This window comes from Abramis brama (assembly GCF_963993115.1).
Source record: "Abramis brama genome assembly, chromosome: 21".
NCBI classification, from domain to species: domain Eukaryota; kingdom Metazoa; phylum Chordata; class Actinopteri; order Cypriniformes; family Leuciscidae; genus Abramis; species Abramis brama.
In genome coordinates this window covers 21,731,368-21,756,987 of record NC_139983.1, presented here as the reverse complement: position 1 = coordinate 21,756,987, position 25,620 = coordinate 21,731,368, and the positions used below count along the sequence as shown (strand labels likewise).

General features: G+C 38.0%; 1 protein-coding gene across 1 annotated transcript; it reads left to right on the top strand.

The window, feature by feature from the left end:
• The first annotated feature begins 576 nt into the window (after positions 1 to 576).
• Positions 577 to 24,543, top strand: ythdf2 (YTH N6-methyladenosine RNA binding protein F2). Its single transcript, XM_084097200.1, has 6 exons — positions 577 to 760; positions 925 to 949; positions 3,572 to 3,651; positions 5,426 to 7,048; positions 12,233 to 12,295; positions 16,558 to 24,543. Exons 1-6 carry the CDS (start codon positions 734 to 736, stop codon positions 16,579 to 16,581), a joined length of 1,842 nt encoding a protein of 613 aa, XP_083953326.1. The 5' UTR covers positions 577 to 733; the 3' UTR covers positions 16,582 to 24,543.
• The last annotated feature ends 1,077 nt before the right edge of the window (positions 24,544 to 25,620 follow it).

Sequence of the window (25,620 nt, the reverse complement as noted above, 5' to 3'; positions counted from 1 at the left end):
ATAGGCTAGCCTATTTTACTGTCCATTTTGATTTACAGTTTTTCTACATTGTCTAAATTTCTAGATTAAAATTTCAAATATTCTCCCCTGGTTTCACAGACTAGTCTAAGATGCACGTTGGAGCTGTTTTAACTGAACTTGTATTGACATATGACACAATATGTTAGTGCCATTGTTTTGTCTCAAGATGCACATCAGTAATGTTTTTATAAACAAATGCGTTTATAAAAGCTACTTAAATGTCCTAATTGAACTAATGCCTCTCTATCAAACCGGCCCTCTATCTTTATGTTCTAATAGCCTATTCACATAGGCCTATTTATATTTATAAATACTCTTTTAACAAATCGTAGCCTGTCATACTCTGTAACAGGAATAAGACCTTTACGCAAAGCTCTGTTGTGAGGAACGGGCACTACAACCTAAAGCACATATATTTATTAAAGTGTGTAAAAATCCAAAGAAGATTTCCCCATCACGGACATACACAACCTCCTCCTCCCCGCCGTGTAGCGGCGCTGTCCTGCCGTGGATGAATGTGCGGCGGCCGCTCGGCCATGTTAAAGTGTGGAGGAACTGCAGCCCGCCATTGTGTGTCTGATCTGCAGCTGTAGCGAGAGAGAGAGCGAGCGAGAGAGACGGGCGCAAAGACTCTAAAAACACACGCATTTCCCGTTGACTTTAACCCGCAAACAAACGCGCAGTATAACACACAGGCTCCGGGGAGAGAGAAATGTCAGCCAGCAGCCTTCTGGAGCAGGTAAACAGAGGCACTTTGTGAACATTGAGCAGAAGTGGCGTCGAGGCGGGTTTTTTTCTCTCTCGCAGCGCGAGTTCAGGCCTGAGCTTCATATAAACCTTCATTTATTCTCCCTCTTTCCTCTCAAAACTCACTCCTTCATGAATCACCTGGACCCAATCCAGAGACCGAAAGGCCAAGCAAACAAAGGTAGGTGAAGTGCTGGCATTCCGTTTTTGCGCTGTAAAAAGAGTCTCGTGTTGGTGCTGCTGTTAGCAGGCCTTGTGTTCATACCAACTCCGCTATTAAATCAAGCGGCTAAACCTGCTTAAAACAATCGCACGTGGGATTAGAAGAGAAGTAGGTCTTATAGTAGAGGATCTGGTTGGTTTTAGTCTCACGGAACTGACAAGAGCTTGTGTTTAGAGCCCACGCTAGTTAGCCGCCTAGCACAGGCAAATATGAGTGAGGCCGAGTGCAGCTGAACGCGTGACACACACTCAAGCACCTGAACACCCACATACACTCTGCTTGAACACAGTTTTTAGGTGTTTACTTCAAATGTGGTGGTGTAAGTGTCCCACATACTCTTAGATCAGCATCTGACAGTGGCTAAGTGGCCGGGGGTTTAAACATGCTGCCGGGAGGAACCTGTTAAGGGGGTTTTCAGCACCACACGAAGTGTATCAACCTTTCACTATCCAGTTAACTTACGTGTTGAATTAGAGCACATGACCACGTGGATATGATGTGAGAGCTTTTAATCCTTTATTTTAGTCCATTTTCAATGTAAAGTACTGAGGATGTTTTGCATACAGTATTAGAAAAAAAGTAGACTCTGCCAACAGACACATTGACAAAAGATGAGGAAATACCTAAACCTAGCCAGAATGATCTTAATAAAGTACATACTATATACTGAATAAGTTAAATGCTCTAGACATAAAGTGCTATATATTTTCAGCAAGGTGTAAATGACAATTAAGACTACTAGACCGTTATCAGGAATGCACCGATATGAATATTTTGGCAGATACCGATAACCAATATATTGACCGATAGATCTAAATCCACATTTTTATGTAATTTGAGAACCTGATTACAAAAACAAGTCTCACCATTAAAAGCCATGTCCCAAGCACACAATTATAATGTTATCATTATAATTTTATGTAGCCTATATGACACTTGCGTTGCACTTAACTGTTTTTTCCTTTTTGAAGTGATTCCAATCATATTTCAAGCAATTAAAAAAACATCATTACGAACACGTATCTGCAGAGTCTCAGCTGAAGGAAATTATACCTTATTTATCTGCTTTAATATATTGGCAAAATTTTATTATCGGAATAACAGTAACATTAAAAATGAACGCATATCGCCAATACTGATATGGTGGCCGATATATCGTGCATCCCTTACTGTTATACAGACATAATAAACTAGTATAAAGATTAGATCGCTGGCCGGTTTCTGATGTTGAAATATAAATTTGGCCCTGATAAATAATCACCTGCATTTGATCTTTCTGACAGTATAGTATAGTGAAGTTTTCTGATATTTGCATTTGATGAGGATCTGTCTTTGATTTGTGTCTCTAACTGTAAAGAGATATTGTCAGATTGTCCTTTTTGTAGGGGTGTAACGATACCCTCATGTCACGATTCGATACATATCACAATACTGAACTCACGATACGATATTATTGCGATACTCCAAGACGTATGATAAAAGGTTAACAAAAAATGTACTGTTTATTAAACTGATAAATTTGATATTACATTGTGTGTATAAATGAATATTCTTGGACTTGGTGCTGGAAACCCAAAGCACAGGACAATAGAGACACCAGAATAAAAATATTCATGATTCTGAAGCTGAAAATAGTTATTTTAGACGAATATGTTTCTCTGTCACTGACTAGATACATTTAAAATAATGTAGGCCACTTTTTTACACAGATATTCCCCTGTTGCATTATTATACATTATATTCAACATTATATAATATTTTAATGTAGTACTGACACTAAAACTCTGAAAACTTAAATTTTTTCTGACATAGTAATTTTTATTTTGGGTGAACTATTCACGATACATATTGTTGCATTTTTGTATTGCGATATATTGTGACACGATATTTTGTTACACCCCTACCTTTTTGTTACAAATGAGGTAATACTTTTTTATTCTAGCATTTCTTTTGAGTTTGACAGTTAGTGTGATGAATCCACATGTTGAGTTCAACAGCAGATGCATTGATCTGGTGGTGCATTCAACTTTTATACATTAACGCCACCTCAAAGTCGTAATTGAGTGGGCATAATCTGAGAGTTGGGCAGGGGGCATCAGTGAGAAAACCTAGACAATGGATGTAGCTGATGGTAAATCTGCTGAAATGTATGTTTTATTTTTGTGCATTTAGAATAAAACTAGCTCCCTGTACAAAATTATTGTACATTATATAATTCAGTTTATAGCACATTTAAAAATTGAATATAAACAAAAATGCAAAACCACACCTGATGTGCATTGTATTCATCATTTTGTACAAGTAATGTTAGAAAGGCTTGCTTTTTTTGTGGAAAAGGTACTTTGTCATTTCGCTCTGACCAAAGTGATTTGAACGCACCTGATTTTGTAATTGACTTCCCAGCTTGTAAATACAAGCTGTATTTACTGTATTAATTTTGTTCCTTGGGAAGCACACAAGTTCCAAGATAAAATGTCCTTCCTCTCCTTGTTTTGGCTTACCCTTGTGTCCTTTTCATTGGGCTGCTGTAAAAAAGAAAAATTGTGGATGCTCTAACTTTCTGTATCTTTTGCTTTCCAGTGCAAAACGGAGCTGTTACCCAAAAGGATACTTTGAACGATGATGAGTTCGAGCCTTACCTGAACGCTCAGCCCAGACAGGTAGGTCTTGTTTCAGAGCTAAACAAAAGAACCCATAGTGACAAAGAGCAGGGCTATTGTTTTTGCTGCCTATTCTCTTGAGGATTCGTTATGGCCTGTAATTGCATCCTGGTCTCTGCTTTGTTTTTTTTTATTGGGGTGTCACCATGGCACTCTACACTACGGCCAAAGACTGTACGAGTGTTGGTTAAAGAGGTGTGTGGACAAGTCATACATCATATTATTTACATAGGCAGATATTTAGTTTGCAGCCTAAGTCTTAGTGAACATTGATGAGTCATAGGAAATTGTGCAAAATGCAGTACAGCTGTTTACCATGAAGTGATGAAAGGTGATTAAGGAATGAAATAATGATCAAGTATTATGTTAGTTCCTGTCCAGAGGTTCCAGACATTCTATAATAGAATTACTTTCAAATGAAAAATTCCCCAATTTATCAATCCTTGCACTAATGTATGCTGAAATAGTGGGTTTTCTGGCAATGGATGTCTTCTCAGAAAAATGGGACACAAATGAATAAAGGGTCTAGTATTCTCTGTCAAAGGAATGCTGGGATCTTTTGTAGGGAATCTGTGCCACTGTTGCTCTAACAAAGCTGATTGCTGGTGTTGAAAATATGAGCAGGCTGTGTGCCTGGAGGGGGTCTCGGTCCTTGACCAGTCCTAAATGATATTCTCAAAGCTCAACATTTTCAGGGAGATGTTTTAGTACAGATGTTAGTACAGTTTTATGTTATGGTTAGCCGTGCTCAACGATAAAGATGGCCTGATGACCCAAGAGCCCCTTTTTTTTATCATTCACATGCATTTTTATAGCAAAGCTAAACTTTTTTTTTTTTTGTCAGCTTAGGTACATTTTATGTAGCCGTGTACCAGATTATTTTTTTGTTGATATTGCAAGAATTAAATGATAGTAGTGTGTATGCAAATCAGTTTGGGGATGTAAGAATTAAAATAAATTTGAAAAGTTTCTTGTGCTTGCTAAGTCTGCATTTATGATTTTAAAAATACAGTAAAAACATTAAAATTGTGAAATATTATGACATTTCAATTAAAAACTTTTTTATATATTTTAAAATGTTATTTATTCATGTGATGGCAAAGCTGAATTTTCAGTATCATTACTCCAGTCAGAAATATCCTGATTTGGTGCTCAAAAGCATTTCTTATCAATATTGACAAGTTGTTCTGTTAAATTTTGTGGAAAAGAATAGCATTTATTTGAAATTGTGTATCTATAAATGTCTTTACTATCACTTTAGATCATTTAAATGAATCTGATAAATGTTATTTATTTTATTTATTTTTTACAAATCGAACTGACCCCAAAATTAAAGTGTATATGTGAAACAATTGAAAAAAAGTTTAGACATCTGTAATTAAGTGTAAATTTATTTATACATTTTAAATTCTGTTGTTTAGTGAAATTGACGAGGCAAGTAGTAATCAGTACTACTGGCCTGACTGTACAAGCAGAATAAATTCTTATTTAACCCCTTGTTAGCCTCACTTCCTTAATTTATTTTTAGTAAGCTTAACTTTTTCAAACTAACTGTAATGTTAAGGGAAAGGGAAGACTATTTGGATAACAATGACTTTAATGGACTGTACTGATAATTGAAATGGTAGAAAATTGATCCTTTGCTTTTTTCACCCCAATGTCACTTGTTAATGTTTTGACTCCCCACTGCTTTTATATCATACTTGTTTGTATTTTCAAACTGTGCATCTGATGTTGATCAATATGAAGCTCATATATTTTCCTTGTTTTACAGAGCAATGCCTATACGGCCATGTCCGACTCCTACATGCCAAGTTACTACAGCCCCTCAATAGGCTTCACCTATTCTCTGAATGAAGCGGCATGGTCTACAGGTGGTGATCCCCCGATGCCTTACCTGGCCTCTTATGGACAGCTTAGCAATGGGGAGCACCACTTTCTCCCAGATGCCATGTTTGGCCAGTCTGGGGCACTGGGGAGCAACCCTTTCCTGGGACAGCATGGCTTCAACTTCTTCCCCAGTGGGATTGACTTCCCTGCCTGGGGGAACAGCAGCTCTCAGGGACAGTCCACACAGAGCTCAGGTTACAGCAGCAGTTACGCCTATGCTCCTAGCACACTAGGAGGCGCAATGATCGACGGACAGTCTCCCTTTGCAGCGAACGAGCCGCTCAACAAGGCTGTGGGAATGAATAGCTTGGATCAGGGCATGGCTGGGCTTAAAATTGGGGCTGGGGACATGGCACCCAAAGTTGTTGGTTCTGGACTTCCTGGAGGGCCACTGAGTCAGGTGTCTGCAGCTCCCACCATGCCACCCGCCTCCATGGCTCCTGCAAAAGCTGCATCTTGGGCGGACATTGCCAGCAAGCCTGCCAAACCACAGCCTAAGCTGAAAACCAAGGGGGGACTTGGCGGGACAAATCTGCCGCCACCTCCAATCAAACATAACATGGATATTGGGACTTGGGACAACAAAGGGACTATGCCTAAACCAGCAGCCCCACAACAGACTTCCCTGCCCACTAATGGACAGCCGCCCAATCAATCGTCTCCTCAACCGGGTGCTACTGCTGGCGGGGTGCCGCAGCTGCCCCTCAGCAATGGACAGCTAGGGCCTCCTACTGGTCAACTTGGTCAGCACCCTCTTCCTCCAGGTGGCCAGCCGGGTGCTGTCCCAGCTCCACTATCCCAGGGCCCTCCCCCTCCCCAACCCTCCCAGCCAACCCGCTGGGTGCCTCCACGTAACCGTGCTAACGGATTTGGGGACGCAGCGGGCGGACCTGGCCAATCCCCTCCAAATTCAGGAATGGGTGGCGTTGCTGTGCCAGCAGAGCCCCACCCAGTTCTGGAGAAACTGCGCATGGTGAACAACTACAATCCCAAGGACTTTGACTGGAACCCTAAGCACGGTCGTGTCTTCATCATCAAGAGCTACTCTGAGGACGACATCCATCGCTCCATTAAGTACAATATCTGGTGCAGCACAGAACACGGGAATAAGCGCCTGGATGCTGCGTACCGTTCGCTGGCCAACAAAGGGCCTCTCTACCTGCTCTTCAGCGTGAACGGCAGCGGGCACTTCTGTGGCGTGGCTGAGATGCGATCGCCCGTGGACTACAACACTTGTGCAGGTGTGTGGTCGCAGGACAAGTGGAAGGGCCGTTTCGATGTGCGTTGGATCTTTGTGAAGGACGTTCCCAACAGTCAACTGAGGCACATTCGTCTGGAAAACAATGAGAATAAGCCGGTGACCAACTCCCGTGACACACAGGAGGTTCCGCTGGACAAGGCGCGTCAAGTGTTGAAGATCATCGCAAGTTACAAGCACACCACCTCCATTTTTGACGACTTCTCACACTACGAGAAACGTCAGGAAGAGGAGGAAAGTGTGAAAAAGGTAACCTGCCATGGCCTTGCTCCATCAGGAATATAAAGCTGATTATTTTTTTATCCAGTTCTTCACAAAGTTCTTTTGGTGATGTCGATTTCAAAATGTTAAATGTCAATTTTGTCCTTTTGATATTTTCCATCTAAAATCATACCTTTATGATCTTAGAAATTGAGTTGTTTCTTTTATCCAATTCAGAAGAAGATTAAGATGGTTTCCTCTGTCACATACCCATTTACATAAGATAAACACTTTTAATGTCTTGAAAATGCAACCTCAAATGTGGCATGTTGCTACAGGTAATTGAAATGCAGATTTGTGGTTTGATGCACAAATAACTAAACAACAAAGAGCTAGATTATAAGTAGAGGTCGACTTAACCGGTTTTGCCGATATATCGGTACCAATAGTTGATTGGTGGAACTATCGTTATCGGCAAAAATCCACACCGATATTTTTTTCCGGGTTGCGTCCGTTGCTGGAACGGCTGAGAAGAGTTTGCGGTCATTACACAGTACGAGAGCACTGAGAAGAGACTGCTGGCATTATACAGAGTGAGAGCGGCCTCTAGAGGCCAAATAAAAACTATCACTGGCTGAGTTGTTTACGTTAACATGTGAGGCTGCGCGGAGAGCACATGCTTCACGGAGAGCACTGACACTTCAGATAGGCATTTAAAACATCGACTTCGAAACGGTATGAATACAGAACACTACAGTCCATATTGCCATATTATAAAGTAATTAATTTGTTGACTAGATGCTGCATTAGCAGAGAAAGAACAGCAGTATGTTTGCCGTCGAGGCTGAGAGGACTAACGTTAGTAGTGGCTACCTCAAGCGATTAAAGCAATGTGACAAAAACACGCAAACCTGACCCAAATGTTTTGTTGCAATTGTTACCATCTGTTTGCATTAATTTATATCCAGCTGGTCACTTGTATGCATTCATTAACTGCCGACAGAAACATAAACAAATCAGAAATGTGTTCGATTTCAGTTCTTTTTGTATCACTACAATACATATTGTTATTTTGATTAGATCATCAAGTGTTCTAAAATAGAAGCAAATAAAGTGAGAGACTATACATTTAATATAGGCCTACATTTATGTAATTTTAATGCTCTGGCCTTTGTAGATATTTAAAGATGGTCATCTTTAAGCATGACTCTTTGGATTTATATGGAATGGTAACACTTTACAATAAGATTCCATTTTTAGCATTAACTAAGGTTAATAAATTAAGTATTATTTATTGTTAGTTTAATTTCAACACTTAGTAACACATTTTAAATTGTTTTAATTTTTATTTTATTACCTTAATGTACTATGAACTAACATGAATGATCAAGGTACAATTGTATTGCTCAAATATTAATACATGCAGTAAAAAACGTATATTGCATAATGCATATAGTTCATGAAAGCTAGCTAATACACCCTTGTTAACAAATGGGACTTGCAAAGTGTTACCCATGAAATTTACATGTTTCTAGGTTATAGCTAAAGAAACACATATTTGACCTGTAATATTTTAATGTTTAAATTATATTTATGTAGAACTTCTCATTTTAATATTCATATTTATATATTTCATTTAGCACATTTCAGTTCTGCACTGTTTTACTTGGAGTGTTACGTTTGTTTTTTAATCCAGTATCCATTTTAAAAAATATCGATTGATTAATCCGTTATCAGCATGTACGGTCAAAACTAGTTATCGGTATCAGTAAAATCCACTATTGGTCGACCTCTAATAATAAGTATACATAAAACAATTTTTTCCCTCCCCTCATTTGTAGTCAGTAAAAGGGAACAAGCTCACTGTTTGCAATGCGCAAAATATTAGAAAAAATATATAAATATTAAATGTGTATATATATATATATAAATATTGGATTTTCATATGAATGTATCTCTAAAGGGAACTGACTGTCCAGCAAAGTCTTGATAGCATTTTCTTTTCCTCTTACCTCCCATAATGCCTGTTTATAAGTGGTAACCAAGGAAATGCTATATTGCTACTGGTATATAAGCGCCACCTACTGTTTGAAAGTGAATTTGCATTTACAGTCTGTCTGCTGTTTTTGTTTTGTGAAGTTGTCTAGCATTATTTAACAGATCTAAAGTCTGACCTTTCTAGTTTTGAAATTAAAGGTCAGTTTGGCCTGTAATATAGCAAATAAACAACAAACAAATTTGCTTAATGAAAATCGGCCTAGCCTATTTTCTTGTAAAAAGAAAGAAATTATCTATGCATCACTGTCGTTCCAAACCTGGATGAATTTCTGCTGAACAGTTTTGTCCGTGCAATCAAAGGTTGAGTTTCAAATACATAGTTGCCCCTCAGCAAATGGACATAGTTTAAATATTCTGTTTTACAGAAGATAGTCATACAGGTTTGAAATTAATTTTGGGGTGAACTGTCTCTTTTAACTCATGCTGTGGAGCTCATGCAGTTTAAATCGTTAGGTTTTTTTTTTTTTTTTTTTTTATCTCAATTTTTCTCTCAGCTGAGTTTCTTGTTAGTGGGACAACGTTTACCAGCTTGAATCCCTATAACCCCTTTTGTTTGACCAGAATGTTAGTATGTCAGATGACAAACTTTTGGTTAAGCCCACCTTAAAAACTCCCAACCACAGGTAGCACAGCTCTTGCAGTTACTGTGCATCACTGCAAGAGAACAAAGTACTTGACAAACATTTTGCTGCCCATATTTCTTTTCTTTTTTTCTTTTTTTTTCTTTTTTTGCCACAAACAAAACCGTGTGAGACCTTGTTTAAAATGGTACATTGTTACAAAATGGTACGACCGAAGACTAACGTAATATATGGGTTTGATCACTTTTATTCTGTTTTGTTGAATAATTTATTGATTTATGCTTTTACTTTGCTGTGTCTTTGTTTAATATAGTATATTTTTGGCTTGGTGTTAGTTTATTGTGGTGACCACTGACCAGCATTTATAGAGTTACCTGAAAGCTCGTAATTGTTAAAACAAATATAAGCCCAGATATCCACTGTTCTCTTTCATATGGTGTTTACACTTATGCTTTTTCTGCCGTGTGTGTGTGTGTGTGTGTGGTGCTGTTGCATCAGTAATTTTTAGAGAATTCATTTCTTTACCGAGTTTATATGCATGACATGAATTATGGCTCTAAGATCCAGAATAGAGTTCTTATTACAGTTCTTTTTGTATTGGTGGGCTGACATCACCAGTTTAGCTCACTGAATGTTGGTAGCAGTGTGGTTATTCTGTTTGAATAAGATGTAATTGCTTTTTGAAGTATTGCTTACTGAAATACATCATAAAGATAACACCTTCAAGTGAAATATTATGTGCAATTACATCCTCCTTTATTTTTGTCTTTTTTTTTTTTTCAAGAGATGCTAGCATTGTGGTTCCCCCTCACCTTCTTACAATAGATACAGACTTGTTTGACATTGGCTTAGAAAGTAGAATTTTCATTGTCATTTTTAGTGTATAATGACTATCAGAATAAACCCAATGTATACTACTTTTTTTCTAGCGTACGCTAGCTTATGTATAGTCAAACGAGTAGCCTTTCAAAGTATAGCCTACTCCATTTAATTAGCATGAGGCGGGTCTAAAGTTGTGACTATCATAACCCCCTCACACAAACTCTTGTTAATGCAGGCACCTGTTGTTGTGGCAGTCTCCAGTATTTTGTTGTAGTTCTGTCTCTTAGTTTCGTTTTCTACTTTGAAACAATGACCCAGTTAAGTGTTGCCACCTTGTGGAACAACTGATTAATGCAAAATAAATTAAATGCGAAGTTGCAACCTGCGCGTACAAAGTACTATTTTCCAGACTCTCGCATACACGTAAAAAACGAAGTATGCTTTGGGCTTAAAAGAGCACAATTTCAGCGTTTGTCCTTCAGCACTCATCACTCTCCAGTAGAGCGCCACAATCAGTCGTTAAAAGATTGCAATCTCTATTCAAATACTCTTAAGCTGCTATTTAAAATGTTTCATTTGAAAATGTTTTTTAATCGGTTTGAATAAAAGATTCAATGACGCACTCATTCTTGTTTCATTAATGGATGAATCGGTGTTTTTAAACAAATCTTTTGAATGAATGATTCAGTGACAAATTTGTCACTTGTTGCTACTTAGTGGCGTAACAATAGGGCTGGGCGATATATCGCATGACATTATGCGCATCTCGTCAGTAAAGCCGGTTCCTTGATTAGTAGTAAATCGTCATCACCTGCTTTCAGATGGAGCGGCATTTACTACACAGAGCCGTAGTTCACTGACAAGCTGAGCCATATCGCATTAATTATCGCAGATTTTACGGACGCTCGATACGTCCGTGATAATTAATGCGATATGGCTCAGCTTGTCAGTGAACTACGGCTCTGTGTAGTAAATGCCGCTCCATCTGAAAGCAGGTGATGACGATTTACTACTAATCAAGGAACCGGCTTTACTGACGAGATGCGCATAACAATGTCATGCGATATATCGCCCAGCCCTACGTAACAATGTAATGATATGATTATTTAAAGTGCCACGTTACTTTCAAAAAGGTGATTGCTCTATTTTGATCGCTACCGTAGACATCAGTGTTTATAAATTAACTAAACTTTTATCCCAGTTCTTCTGTGATAATTTTAATATTTGTAACAGAAGTAATGATACAGTGCGTTTGAAAAGACTGAAGCAGCTTCATACCTATACAACTGCTTTCTCTGGGTCAGTGGCAGAGCAAACGCAGATTTGAATGTTTCTGTGTGATTTATAAATGGTTTAATAGTTGTCATTTAAGGAATGAGATTGCATGGGTGTTTGAATCCAGATCGCGGTCTTTTAACGATTAATTGTTCAACTCTATTTTGAAAGTAAAATGCAGCTTCAAATAACTATTGCATCGATTACATCTTTACACCACCAGTTGGTGACAAGTGACTTAAAAAAATGTCTCATTGAATCATTCGTTATTTCAAGAAATTTTTATTTATTAATTTTGTAAATTCTTGTCCAGTGATGAGAAACTGGACATTTAAATACTTTGGTCCAAAATGGTTGATATATTAAGCAATGGTCATTGTAAAATTATCAGTATTAGGCCTGGTATACAAATTGTTGTTCTCTGTAATTTGCATTTGAATGGTGTTGTTTGGCGTTCCAAAAGGATTTGACTGAACTCTGTTTCTCTCTTGGGCAGGTGGAGGTTCAGGGGAGTGACCCGTACTCCAGTAACTCCAGTCGGAGCCACTACAGAATGCAGGTGATGCATCTTGCAGATTTGCCACTCATTCATACTGTCCTCTATCTGTCAGCATGCTTGTAAATTAGAGTTTATGTGAGCTTGTAAGTAATAGATTTAATCTGTTAGTTTTGGCAGCAGGCTCTGCCATTAGACATGTTTGTCAACTTGGATGTGCTTGAACTAGTCTTTTTGGGCTTGTCAGTTTGTACTTGCCAGTTTTTTAGTAAAAATATGCATTTATTAAATTCAGGGTCAGATTTTTTTTTTTGTAATTTTTTCAGCAAAGATGCTTTAAATTCATTCAAAGTTACAGTAAAGACATTTTATAATGTTACAAAAAATTATTTTAGTTAAATGCTGTTCTTTTAAACTTTCTATTCAAAGAATCCTAAAAAAAAGTATCACTGTTTCCACAAAAAATATTAAGTAATGCTGTCAACATTGATGGTGATGATGATGATGATGATGATGATTAAAAAAAAAAAAAAAATTTTTGTGGCAATAGCCAACAATACATTGTATGGGTCAAAATGATCGATTTTTCTTTTATGCCAAAAATCATTAGGATATTAAGTAAAGATCATGTTCCATGAAGATATTTTGTAAATTTCCTACCGTAAATGTATAAAACATTTATTTTTATGAGTGAATGCAGTACAATCACGAAAGATGTATACAAAGATATATATATACATCTCAATTTCAAAACATTGACCCATGTGACTGGTTTTGTGGTCCAGGGTCACATATTAGAATGATTTCTGAAGGATCATGTGACACTGAAGACTGGATTAATGATGTTGAAAATTCAGCTTTGCCATCACATGAATTACTTTTTAAAATAGTTTTTTTACAGTATTTTTGATTAAATAAATGCAGCATTGATGAGCATAAAAGAATTTTCAAAACATAAAAAATATTACCGACCCCGAACTTTTCTAATTTACTTTAAATTATAAATTTTACTTACAGATTTTTAGACTTTTTGATGTCATTTTTCTAACGGTAGGGCTGTTTTAATTAAAAATATTGATTTCTCGATTTTAATTGATTCACATTTTGAAGAACTAATATTGATTCTTAAATCCCTAGAATCAATCTTTTAGTCTATCCTATTTTCAGTTGATGAATGAATAAAGCTTTGTAGCGTACCTATCCAACAATCGCAATGAGTTTTGAGCTTTGTTACTTCTGATATGAAACGGTCTCAGCTTTTTAAAATCTTTTAAAGTCCCCCTGTAGTCAATTTTATCCCTTAAAACTCATCTTTGATCACCAAAATGACACATTTAAATGTTTTTTCCTTGAAAAAAAAAACATTCTTCATGCTTTAAAATAGCTTGAATGTAACTACACCTTTGCCTCATTTAGTACAGGGTTCCCACGGGTCCTTGAAATCCTTGAAAGTTTGTGAATCTGAAAAAATGTTTTCAAGGCCCTGGAAAGTTTTTGAAAATAAACATACATAGAGACAGGTGCTTGAAAGTGCTTGAATTTATTTTGTGCAAGAAGTTTCACTCCAGTCCCCTAATGTGTTATTTCGCCAACACTTCATGGCCTTTGCATACTAGCTTGCTTGATTTACACTAGTTAAGCGCATTGACGCGTTACGTTACCAGGGTTTTTCCTGCATAGAGAATTATGAGGCGGCCGCCTCCGTCAAATTTTGTGCCGCCTCCGTCTCTCGACAATAAAAAATAACTAGAGAATCACCGAAAACATGAGGATGATTCTGTTTTATTTCATTTAAAGTAAGTGGTGATTGATAGCCTATAGTTGATAATAATATAGGCCTATGTACTGACGGTAAAAATGTTGCGCTGTTGAGGCTCGCGCAGTTATTTATAACATATTATAGTTAAGAAACAATATATAGCCTAGGCTACACACGACCAGAGAGCAGTTTGCCTGAATGCCATCAAGATTGAAACCGAGACTGATTTCATAACAGTTCAATAAACAAATAGTTAAAATTAAGTCTCAATGACTCAAAGACTCAATGACTGTTTTTGTTCTGTTTCAGCAGCGAAAATAGTTCCAAACAAAGATCACAGCAGAAGCATCGCGCATCTCACAGCAACACTTGTTGCATTACTGAATGATTCAGCGTTTTAAAAGAATCGGTTGAGTCAAAGACTCAATTACCCATTCATAAACTGCCTCATTCTGAATAAATCAGCCGTTTGAACGAATCGTTTGAATGAATGACTCAATGACTGGCTCATTAAGACGGTCGTCTGCCGCTTCCTACTGGTGGTTTAGTTTCATAAGTATCATTCTTTTCAACATTTCTTATTTGTATATTCAAAAATATTTAAAATAATCTCATTTAATACAGTTATAATTTTTCAATGTAAATTATTTAATTTGATTGGTAACAGTCTAGTGTCTTATTATTTTAATTGAATATATTGATCAAATTTAAGAATTTGAAATGAAAGATAGAGCAAACATTTAGGCTAATAAAATTAGGGGAAAATGCCCTTTATAAAAGGTACAAAAAATGTGTGTATTCAAACAGTAATGTAATGAAAGATTGAAACAACAATGAAATTAAACAATTTAAGTTTGAAGGGAGTAAAGCCTCTGTTTAGGCTATTAAGGAATTATGTAATTTTGCCAAAAAAATAATTTTTATTTTAAATAAATGTTCATTTTAAAGCAGCCTACTTCAGTGTGATGTTACCATATTATCATGCTTAACACTGAGAATTTGAATAATTGTAATGTGATGATCAGATGCAGATATCTAAATCAAAGAATTGGTGGTTTGCGGGTGGATTATCTATTTTTAACAGTGGATTCGGGTGACTCAAAGTGCACCAGATTAATGAATTTATCTTTAAAATGTACAAAATTTTCTTACGGGGGGGCATGCCCCCGTACCCCCCTAGAGATACCAACCTCCACCTACAAAAACAATGTGGGAAACACATTAGGCTATATGATGATCTACAAAAAATACAAATTTTATTATCTTATTATTAAAATACATTATTGGGATTTTACCACATCCGCCTCATTTTGAGCCAGGAAAAACCCTGAGTTATGTTAAGTGTTTCCCGCATGAGGTACTTTGTGTTGTAAGTTGCCATGAAGTTCAAGTGCGCATGAAACTACGATGGTACCTCATCATTTGTTGTTGGACAGAACAAATGTGTCCCCACATTAAGTCCTTGAATTTGAGGGTATTGGACCTGGAAAGTCCTTGAAAGGTCCTTGAATTTGAAGTCAACCAGGGTGTGGGAACCCTGTTAGTATACGTGGTTCTATGAATATGCAAGTTAGCCCCGCCCCCACTCACACAGCTCAGAGACCCACTACTCACACGTTGACGTGATTGGTTACAAGGTAGTTTGTGACGTCAGAAACACCAGCGATTTCAAACCGCTTTTTTTTTTTTTTTTTTTTTTAAGACTGTATTTGGTTCACTTTAGCTTTAAAGAGAAAATACTAAGCAATAGTGTTGACTTATGAATTTGCACATGTTTTTTCTTAAAGCATATTAAAAACAGCACAGACATATTAACATTAAAAGCTTGATTTTCACCACGGGGGACTTTCACTATTACAAAATGTAAAAATTATTTACCATTTTGGTGCTCTTTAATGTGGCGTGACAAACCGCTGTAGTGCCTCAGTTCAAGCAAAAAGCGCACATGAACGGATCATCTTCCACTTTACTACTAGTTACAGCATTAAAAAAAGAGTACAATTTACCGATATCCGCATCGTGTCACGTGTAATTGCTCAGTGTTTCAACCATGGAAAGGCATCAATAAAGCTGCTTGTAAACAATGTCATGTAATTTTATTTACCTCAGAAAGCCATCCAATGTCTATAAACTCTATAGTCAGCTAGAAAAATGAACTCTAGAGGAGCATTTTGTTCAATATATGCACTATATTGCATATTGTATTTTTACCTAACCTGTTCTTCAGTATTAAATGTTTAAATAAATCGGTCATCTTTTTATAAATGTTTATATTTAAAAAAATGAGTAGACTCATATTAACTTTATTATTATAAAAACTTCCTTGTGTGTAATTTAAAGCATTGAGTTCTCTTTTTTTTCCTGGAGGAAATATGCCATGTACTGTACCTGATAGGCCCCATTTAATCTATATTGAATTGAATAGCAAGCTTGAGAATCAAAATTGTATTGTGACATTTGTCATTGCCCAGCCCTATAAGAGTTCAAATGTAATCTTTATAGAATTTGCTGTCAGTGACCTCTTGGCATCCATTGTTCACAGTTGTGTGTTTATTCTCTCTTCCAGGATCGTCAAGGACGTGTGAAGTAACAGACACCGCTTTGGGCAAAAGACTGACAGGCCCTATTTTCTCTCCCCAATCTTACAACCAGATATTTTCAGAAATTATTTTGGGGGAAGATTTAACCAAGGATTCAAAAAGAGGAAAAAAAGAAACTCAATGAAGACTCTGATTTCTGTTGACCTAAAAGACTTACTTTGAACTTGTAGTAAAAGAAAATGACACGATTATTCATAGGACTACAACTTAATTCTATAGGATTCTAATAGTGAACCCAGTACTTCCCACTTTTTTTGGTCCCATTTTTGTTCTGCTGCCTCTTTTCTCCCAAAAAAAATGTTTTCATTGTTTTTACAGTCCAAGCACATGGCTTTGCTTCTCTTACAATCTTGAGGGTTTTCTTTTTCTTCTTTTTTTTTTTAAACAAACGGAGTTCTGGAGTTCTAGTGTTCTATTATGTCATTTCTCTGTTAACTCCTTCTCGTTATCGGAGCTGAAACCATCCAATCAGGACGTGCAATGATCGTCGCCTTCTCAGTGGATGTTCCATTGTTGGTTAATTGGCCACTAGTCCAGTACAAGTCTCATTACCTTCTGAGGAAAAAAAAGTTTACCAAGATTATAAAATGGAAAAGTGTAATTAAAAAAATAAGTCTAATGAATGTTCAGGAATGTCCTGTTTTTTTGTTGTTTTTTTTGTAATAGAGGGTGTTTGGCAGGAGACGGTAAATGGACTAGCCAATTTGTTGAGTTAAGGCTTTTGCTCATTGGATCAGTTTTATAGTGTACAAAAGGGGGCCGTGTTTGAGAGTTGTCAACTTATTTTCCATTTACTCCTTTTCTTCTGCAAGTTAAAGAGAAATTTGTTGCTATGGGCTGCTCTCCTCCCATCTTTTTTTTTTTTTTTTTCTCGTCTTTCTCTTCAGTTTCTTAAGTCTGCATTGAGGTGGGCCTTGCACCCTCTCTTTCTCATAATCAGTTCATTAAAAAAATAAATGTGGTATACTCGGCAGAACTTGTGTGTTGCATTTTCCCCTTGTTTGACTAAATACATCATCATGCACTAACCCATGTCCCAAACAGCCTGGTCCGCCCTCCACCCAGCACCCACACTCCTCTCCTACACTAGCTGCCTGCGCACTTCACCCCTTCTTCTACTTTGTTCGTGTCAGTGGAACTGCTGGCAATTAGCAGTGTCAGAATAAAGATGCTGCACAAAACTTCAAGTGTGTCTACTTTCTGAAGAATTGAATTGATAGTATGATCATAATTTGGTGTAATGGTACCTTGTAATGGCACACTGTATCCATGGCCATCTGCTTAATTGTCAAGTCACTAACACAATGTGTTTCTTTTCAGGAAGCAATGGCAAACCTTGAGTGTTTGCCACCTTAATAATGAATCAATATTTGGGTTAAGTATTGTGAACATACTTTTTAACTTTACATTTAAATTAATTCACCAATAACCTCTTAACTTGGTGGTTGAGTCAGGTCTCAAAGAAGAAAATGCTTGATTTGAAATTAAAAAGCTTTGGAGATGAGGTTTCTCACAAGAGCTGAAATGTTTTGTTTTTTTTCTGTGGGTTGACCAGCTTTTCTCATGATCTCGATGTAATAAGAAATAGGCTTTTTCCTTTTTTTTTAGTACCAATTTTCATTATGTAATTACGAGAGTGATTGTATGGTTTTCTCTGCGATATTGCTGTACCTGTTTACTAGATAGACGCACATTCTTAATTGGCCTTTCGATGGCGCTGTTTACACGTCCAACCTGAACGTGGATGTTGTGCCTCGAGTGTGTAAACAAAGCTTGTATGTTTTAAATAATCGCTAAATTCTTGAATAATCATTTTCTGAAAATAGAGTACTCTTATTTAAGTTGCATGTCTGTAACGGGATGCACTGTGTATCCTTTTATAGCGATAAAGCTGATGGGATTTGTAGTTGTAGTCCATCTGTATCCTAAAATCACAGTAGGCAGACGGGTTAATCCTAAAATGGCGGCACCATGTAGAATTGAACATGCTTGTCCAACAGGGGGCGGTACAACTTCATTTTTCATGTGCATCCCTAAACTGGTCTGAACGAGCCGTTTGATTGAAGAATAAGAAGTCGCACTTATGACATTAATTGTTAATTTGATGTTTAAAATAATGTATTTATTTTATTCCCTTAGTCTGTGACTAGATCTAGGCCTACTTTCAACAAAACATAACCTATATCACTTAACTCTTTAAAAGCATAGTTCGTTAAAAAATAAAAAATCTTATTGTTTTACCCTCATGTTCCAAACCTGTTTGACACTTCTTTTTTTCTTCTGTGGAATATAAAAATTTGAGAAATATATCAGATTTTTGTCTATACAATGATGAATGTAATGATGAACAAAACTGTAACATTCTTCAAAACATTTGTGTGTGTGTGTGTGTGTGTGTGTGTGTGTGTGTGTGTGTGTGTGTTCAACAGAAGAAAGAAAACAGGTTTGACATTATATGAGGGTGAAAATGATGACAGAATTTTCATTTTTGGGTGAACTGTCCCTTTAAAAATCCCCAGAGTTTCTGAACAAATTCACATTCTCAGAACAGATACATTATTACAGATGCATGTTAAGAAAGACACAGCATGTTTGTTTCTGTATAAGCATTTATTTCTGTCTAATCTGACCTTACAATCATAAGTCAAAGAATATCACGTTGGCCTATACACACTCACAATCAGCCCATATTTTGAAGGTTTTGTGGTTTGTATTGTATTTCAGTGTGCAACATCACCAAACCTTTCACTTTGTTTTATGAGGTTAAATTACCAGAGACATTTCACACTGAGTATGAGACAATTTAACTATCCCAACGGTTTTGAGCTTGGGTAATTTGTCAAAGGCCACAGTGTCAGTGTGGTCACAGCCATCAATCAATTAAACCTTTTAATTTGTGACAGCGGAGTAGAGCTCTGCCTCTTTAAGTGCAAAAACCAAATGTTTACAAGAAGCCTTATGTGCATCTGAATCAGTTTGGGTTTAATGTGTATGTTTGAGTCTTTAGTGCATTAAAATATTAGCCTGCCTATTTGGGTACTGTGTGTGTGTGTGCGTGCAGTTTTGGCTTTATTTGTGAGGGCTAAATGTCCTCACTTAAATAGTGAAATATTAGCCTTTCTATTTTGGTACTTTTGTGTGTGTGTGTGTGTGTGTGTGTGTGTGTGTGTGTGTGTAGGTTTGGCTATATTTGTGAGGGCCAAATGTCCTCACCTATATAGTGAAATATTATGGCAACCGACTAGTGAGGACATTTTACTGGTCACTAGTTAAAAAGTTTTATAAATCGGCCAAAATGTGTTTTTATTTATATGTTTTGCATGGTTCTGTAGTTTAAAGAGGTAAAGGGTTGGGTTAGGCAATAAAAACATAATTAACAGAATATAAAATCATAGGAAGTCTATGCAATGTCCTCACTAATATAGTGAAACAAACGTGTGTGTGACTGTGCACGGATGATATTGGGGGTGTTTTATGTATGAGGGGGAATAAGATGCAGCACATGGCCCAACCTCCCGTCTGTCTATATCATGCCGCCTGAGGGGCCCTTCTTTGACCTCGGCCTCTCTCTCCCCAGAGACCCCAAAACCTCTTGGGATCCCCAGACAACATAAAGGTGGGGAGGGGGTGGCACGTGTCTCTGAGACCGTTGATGCAGTGTGTGCTTAAGACAGATGCAGTCTAGTCTGTCCCTGTAACGTTCTCTGAAAATAAAGTCTGCTTAGCTTCCTAGCAAATCAGATAGTGGTCATCCCTGCTGATGTTTACATTATTATCTACATTTTGTGTAATAAAAACTGCGGGGTGCCTTAGGTTTCGAAGAAAATCAACCTCGCAAATTATTTCTTGTGAAAATTCTTAAACTTGTGGACGAAAAAAGCTAATGTATATGTTTATCTTGCATAGTTTTTGGATCAATCGCTATAACAGAGCAGGCCACAAGAAAGTCTGCAGAGATTTTCAGGCTTTTAGATCAAATCCGTGTGGCCGCTGATAACAGGCTGCACCTGAATAACAAAGAGATGCAGGCCTGAACACAATCAGTCTCGGTTTTAAGAGCAATAGATGTTGTGAATTTCCGATTTGGGTTCTTCTTGTATCCCAGACAGCATTATCGCTTTTTATCCTGCTCCCGTAGCCGTCCGGATTGTGTGCGGGGTGAGGGGTGAGGGGCGAGGAGGAGCGCGCGCTGCGTTTATCAGTGTGTTGACAGTCGAGCAGCCGCATGCGTTCAGCGCATTATCAAGAGCGCGCGCGTGTATTTTTGCCATTAGTAACGCCTGACCATGTCTGCAAAAGATGCAATTTACATAATAAAATCATTTCTGTACTACACTGAGGGACCGATTTATTTCAAACGAATATGTATATATGGAGGCCGAACGAAAATATGAAAGGGGCCATTTAAATGTCCTTTCAATTGCATCAAATATATTTAACACAAGTTCAAAATAAAACAGATAAATAACAAGATTTTAATTAAAAAAAGAAAAACAAAACAAAATCTTAATTTAGGATAGCCTAATTATTATGCAAAGCCTTGCACATTTAAAGTTGTCTGTTTTTCTAGATTTAAATGGGCTAATAAATTATCTCATAAACATCGGTCATTTTCATATGTTTTTAAATGACAAAGAAATTATCCAAATTAATTAATTCAAAATATTCATGATTTGTAATTTGCTCTTAATTTTTTTCGAAATTACGTTAAAATAGCCTAATCTGACGTAGGCTATATTTGTCATATCTGTGTTTTTCCTCTGTAGAGGATTTAGAAAGAATAGGACTAAATAAAACTAATAATAAAAATATATAGACCTATATTATTTAATAAATACATTTGTTGATATCTTTGATTGTATCTTTGTGCAGAGACCGAATATTAGACATAGCCTACTGATGTATTTGACATTTTTATCGAAACGTTCAAATGCTTCTTATATCAGAATTTGGCTAAATTATTCTTTGATCCAAATAAAATTGTTTTAATTTTTATTTATTTTACTTATTAGCCTATTCGATGTGGTCGTTAAAGCTTTGTGGAATTCAAGAGTGACACCTTACCTCGACATGATTAAAGTGCAAGTTAACGTTCCTCTCAACCTACGTTCATAACTGCATTATTAAAATATTTATATGATTTTAAACAAGAAAAAAAAATTCTATAGGCCACTGATTTGCAAAAGCGTCTTTGGTAGTGATCGCGCAATTGTTGTTTATTTGGAGTCGTCAAGAGGACAAATGTGAAGTGTGGGGGCAAAAAATAGTCCGTCTTAAAGGTTTGTAAGTTGTACGAACTAAAACAAAATACTCTGTGTAAATGTATAAAAGCGTAAAATGCAACACCAGCAACGTCACGTGCGGTCTGAATGACTGTCAGAGTGATTAATATTTGCTTTTATTGTCTTCACAGTTGTGTGTTCTTTCGACAGCATTCTAGCCTGAGGGGCAGAGCCTCATCCCAGACCCTGTTTGCCTTTCTTTTGTGAGTAAAATTCATCATTAGTCATAAATAAATACGTAAACTTTGACCCCTCTAAACATCTGCGCCACGTGCCAAGAGCAGATAGGTGATTTATTACTGGCAGTTTGAAGGGACATTATTTGAATGGCAGAAGCTTGACGGTGGGCCTCATATGTTGGTGTTTGTGCTGTACTCCTGTTTAATATCTGCAGTAGCAGGTTGCAAAAAACCCTAAAAATACCTTACTAAGGCTTTTCTTAACTTAAAGGGTTTGTTGCAACGGGCCCCTGATCTTACTCTGAATTCACTGCGTCACAGATTTGGACAATGCTGTCAGAAATGACAGAATCGTGAAATATTCTAGTATTTAAAAAATAATAATTGCACAAAATATATGGGTAATTTAAAAAGCCCTTAATCCCATGCTCACTACACCGCATTTGCATATTGCACTCCAGTGCTTGTAATGATTGCTTGTGTTGTGAAATGTAGGTCATAACGCAACCTTTGCAGTTTTTGCCTAGAGCCTTTTTCAGAGCATTGTCACTAAATATAATCTAATGGTTTGGGAAAGATACAGCCATGCCTTTCGTAAATCATTATATGCGTATTAGGCCCTGTGTTCATGTGTGGGGTTTTGTTTTTCAATGTGATGAATATTCGTTGGTCTACTTAAGTGTTTGCGATGTATAAGGGGAGCTGCTTTCATGATATTGCTGTGATTCAGGTTGGGGATGGCAGTGGGATGATGCAGTGTATTATTTTATTGTGTACATATGATGTCTAATATGAAACCACAGTTGTAGTGACCGTACGCAACATGACTCGGTCACGTTGATCGGTCGCTCAGGTGAGTGCTGCTGTTGGCTTCTCTCTTGGCATTCACCGCGTGCCTTAATTGTATTGAAATTAAATCAAGGTCCACTGTGAACACAAAGAGCAAAAACCCAAGTTTCCGAACGTCGTCCACTTTGTCTTTTCGTACAAACTCTCTCTGTTCCTCTTCATCCCTGCAGTCTGGTCTGTACTCACGGCTAACGGTTCGGTCGTGCACTTCAGCTTCCCTGCCGGTTCTCTCGTTGTCTGTATTTGGTCCCTATGCAGTCTGCACATCCTGTTCTTGTCCTTCAGGACAATACCACATTTCTGTACTCATCTAAAATCTATTTCTTCTCACCTGTTCTCCTCCTCCTGCATCTGATGTGGGCTTTGCTGGTGTTAGTGCAGTCGAAACCAGAAGTCCTAATCTCGCACAATCACACACACACACACACACACACACACACACACACACTCACAGACACTTACAAACGCACCATCGCACATCTTTCCGAGGATTCTCCCTGTGTGTGCAGTTTTAAATCGCATAATTCCCGTCTTCGATCGGCCTAGATGTGTGGTAAGAACAAAACATACATGACAATGCAACACAGTGTTTCTCATGGTCATATTTTACACACATATGCACAAAAACATTCCAGTCAAATACATTCAGACCTCTTCTAGCTATGCTCTATACCGAATGCATGACCTGAGAAATTACGAGAGAGAGAGAGAGAGAGAGAGAGAGAGACAGTGGAAGAGATAGAGGGGAGATAAAGAGGATCTACCTTTTGTTGTACCCATTCTGCATGAAGCCCTGGCACCTGCTTTCTGTTTCATTCCAGCAGACCTTTTTCCACTCTCGGCCAAACAAAGAGGACCAGCAAATCTGTGCGTGAGGGATGTGCGAAGATGCAAAGCTATGCACTGCTCTTCCTCTCGTCCATTCAGCACGTCCACCGCCATGATGAGATGGCTGCCAGCATCGCAATGTAAAGCTAGCGCTTCTCTATGACAGTCTGTTCTCTCCCTCTCTCCCCCCACCTCTCTCTCTCTCTCTCTCTCTCTCTCTGTCTTTTTATTTCTCTCACTCTCTCTCAGCATACGCGCACCTATACGGCAAGCAAAAACAAGTACGGTTAAAATCACATCACATAAATGAGTTGAAGCTGACGATGACAGTTGAAATAAATGCATACATATGCATACAGAAGATGTACATGTATTTAGGGAAATAACAATATTCCAAAACACATCAGTTACAGCCACAAGCATCAAATCACATACAAGAATTACCCAGAAGCACCGTCAATTGCTGCAAAACTACTGACATTAAGCAGCAAATTATCTTTAGATTGGTTCTTTTTCCTCGCATTCTCGCTCTAGCGGAGAAAACAGAAGCGTATATCCTGGTTTTTCCCGTTCTCATAGTTCCGTCAGTTCTCGCTATTCTCCATCCAAGGGTGAACGGGGGGGTCCTGCCGAAGCTCTCTCCTTTTTCTGGGGGCTGGAGAGCAGGGTAGCAAGGGGAGATGTTCTGGGGGGTGGGGTGGAGGGGGTTAGGGAAGAGGTAGGCAGGTAGGAAGGTTTTCACGCATGCAGGAAGGGAAAATCAGGTGCTGGGATGCCGCAGTTGTTTAAAAACCAAAAAAGAAAAAAAGAAAAAGAGGAGTCCCCCCCCCGTGCCATCAGCCTGAGAAAATCCAGCAGTGCGCGCCACTAAAAAAAACACGTATTTTTTATAAAAAGAAAAGAAAAGTTGAAAATGCGCATATACATATATAAGCACATCATATATGTATACATATCCAGAGGAAGAGGGAAAAGGAGCAGGTATGCAAGGGATGAGCGGTTCACACACATGGACACACACACACTGCGCTGCGCACACGCTCTGGCTCCAATTTATGCTCTCCGTTTGACACCACCCCCACCTCCCTGGGCACATACATACACGCGCACACACACACACACACACACACACACGTGCGTGTAACGTCCCAGCTGATCGTGGTAGAGAGATTAGATTGTGGGGACAGCTGGCAGGGATTACACACGCAGGGGGTTGACTGAGCAAGGGAGGGGAGACCCTCTCTGACCAAGATATATACACACACACAATAAATTGCACATAAATGCAGGACGAAAGTGTGCAGCATCATGTTTGCCTAGAAATATACTGATATCACATAAATGGCTGCTATATTTGGAAATAGGTGAGCACACACACACATAAACTGAATGCAAGGTGCACAAATAGCACGCATCTAGACGTTGAGGGTTAATGTATGGTAATACATACTGACTGCTAGGGGGTGGCGGGGTGACACAGTTGACCTTTGACCCTGGACCACTCCATCTTTTCAGGGTGATCAGCTGATTGCAAAAGGGGGGCCGAGGGGAGGCAACCCAATATGCTCCTCTGACACGCACGCACGCACACACACACGCAGACGATACATCATGCATGATATAACACACGAGCCACTACTTCGCTAATGCGCAGTATCACTGCGAAACAGCAGGACGAGAGCTTCAAATGCAAAAGAAATTTTCATTTTAAATCGTTGTTTCTTAGTTCGTCCAAATCACACATGGTGTTAAATCTGGAAGCATTTCAAAGCGTGAAACCCCAGTGTACGAGTTGTACAGAGGAGATCAATACTGTTTAGTCTTGGATTTTGAGCAGCATTTGAACTATATCTGACATTTAAATCAATTCTATGCTTCAGCATTTTCTGAT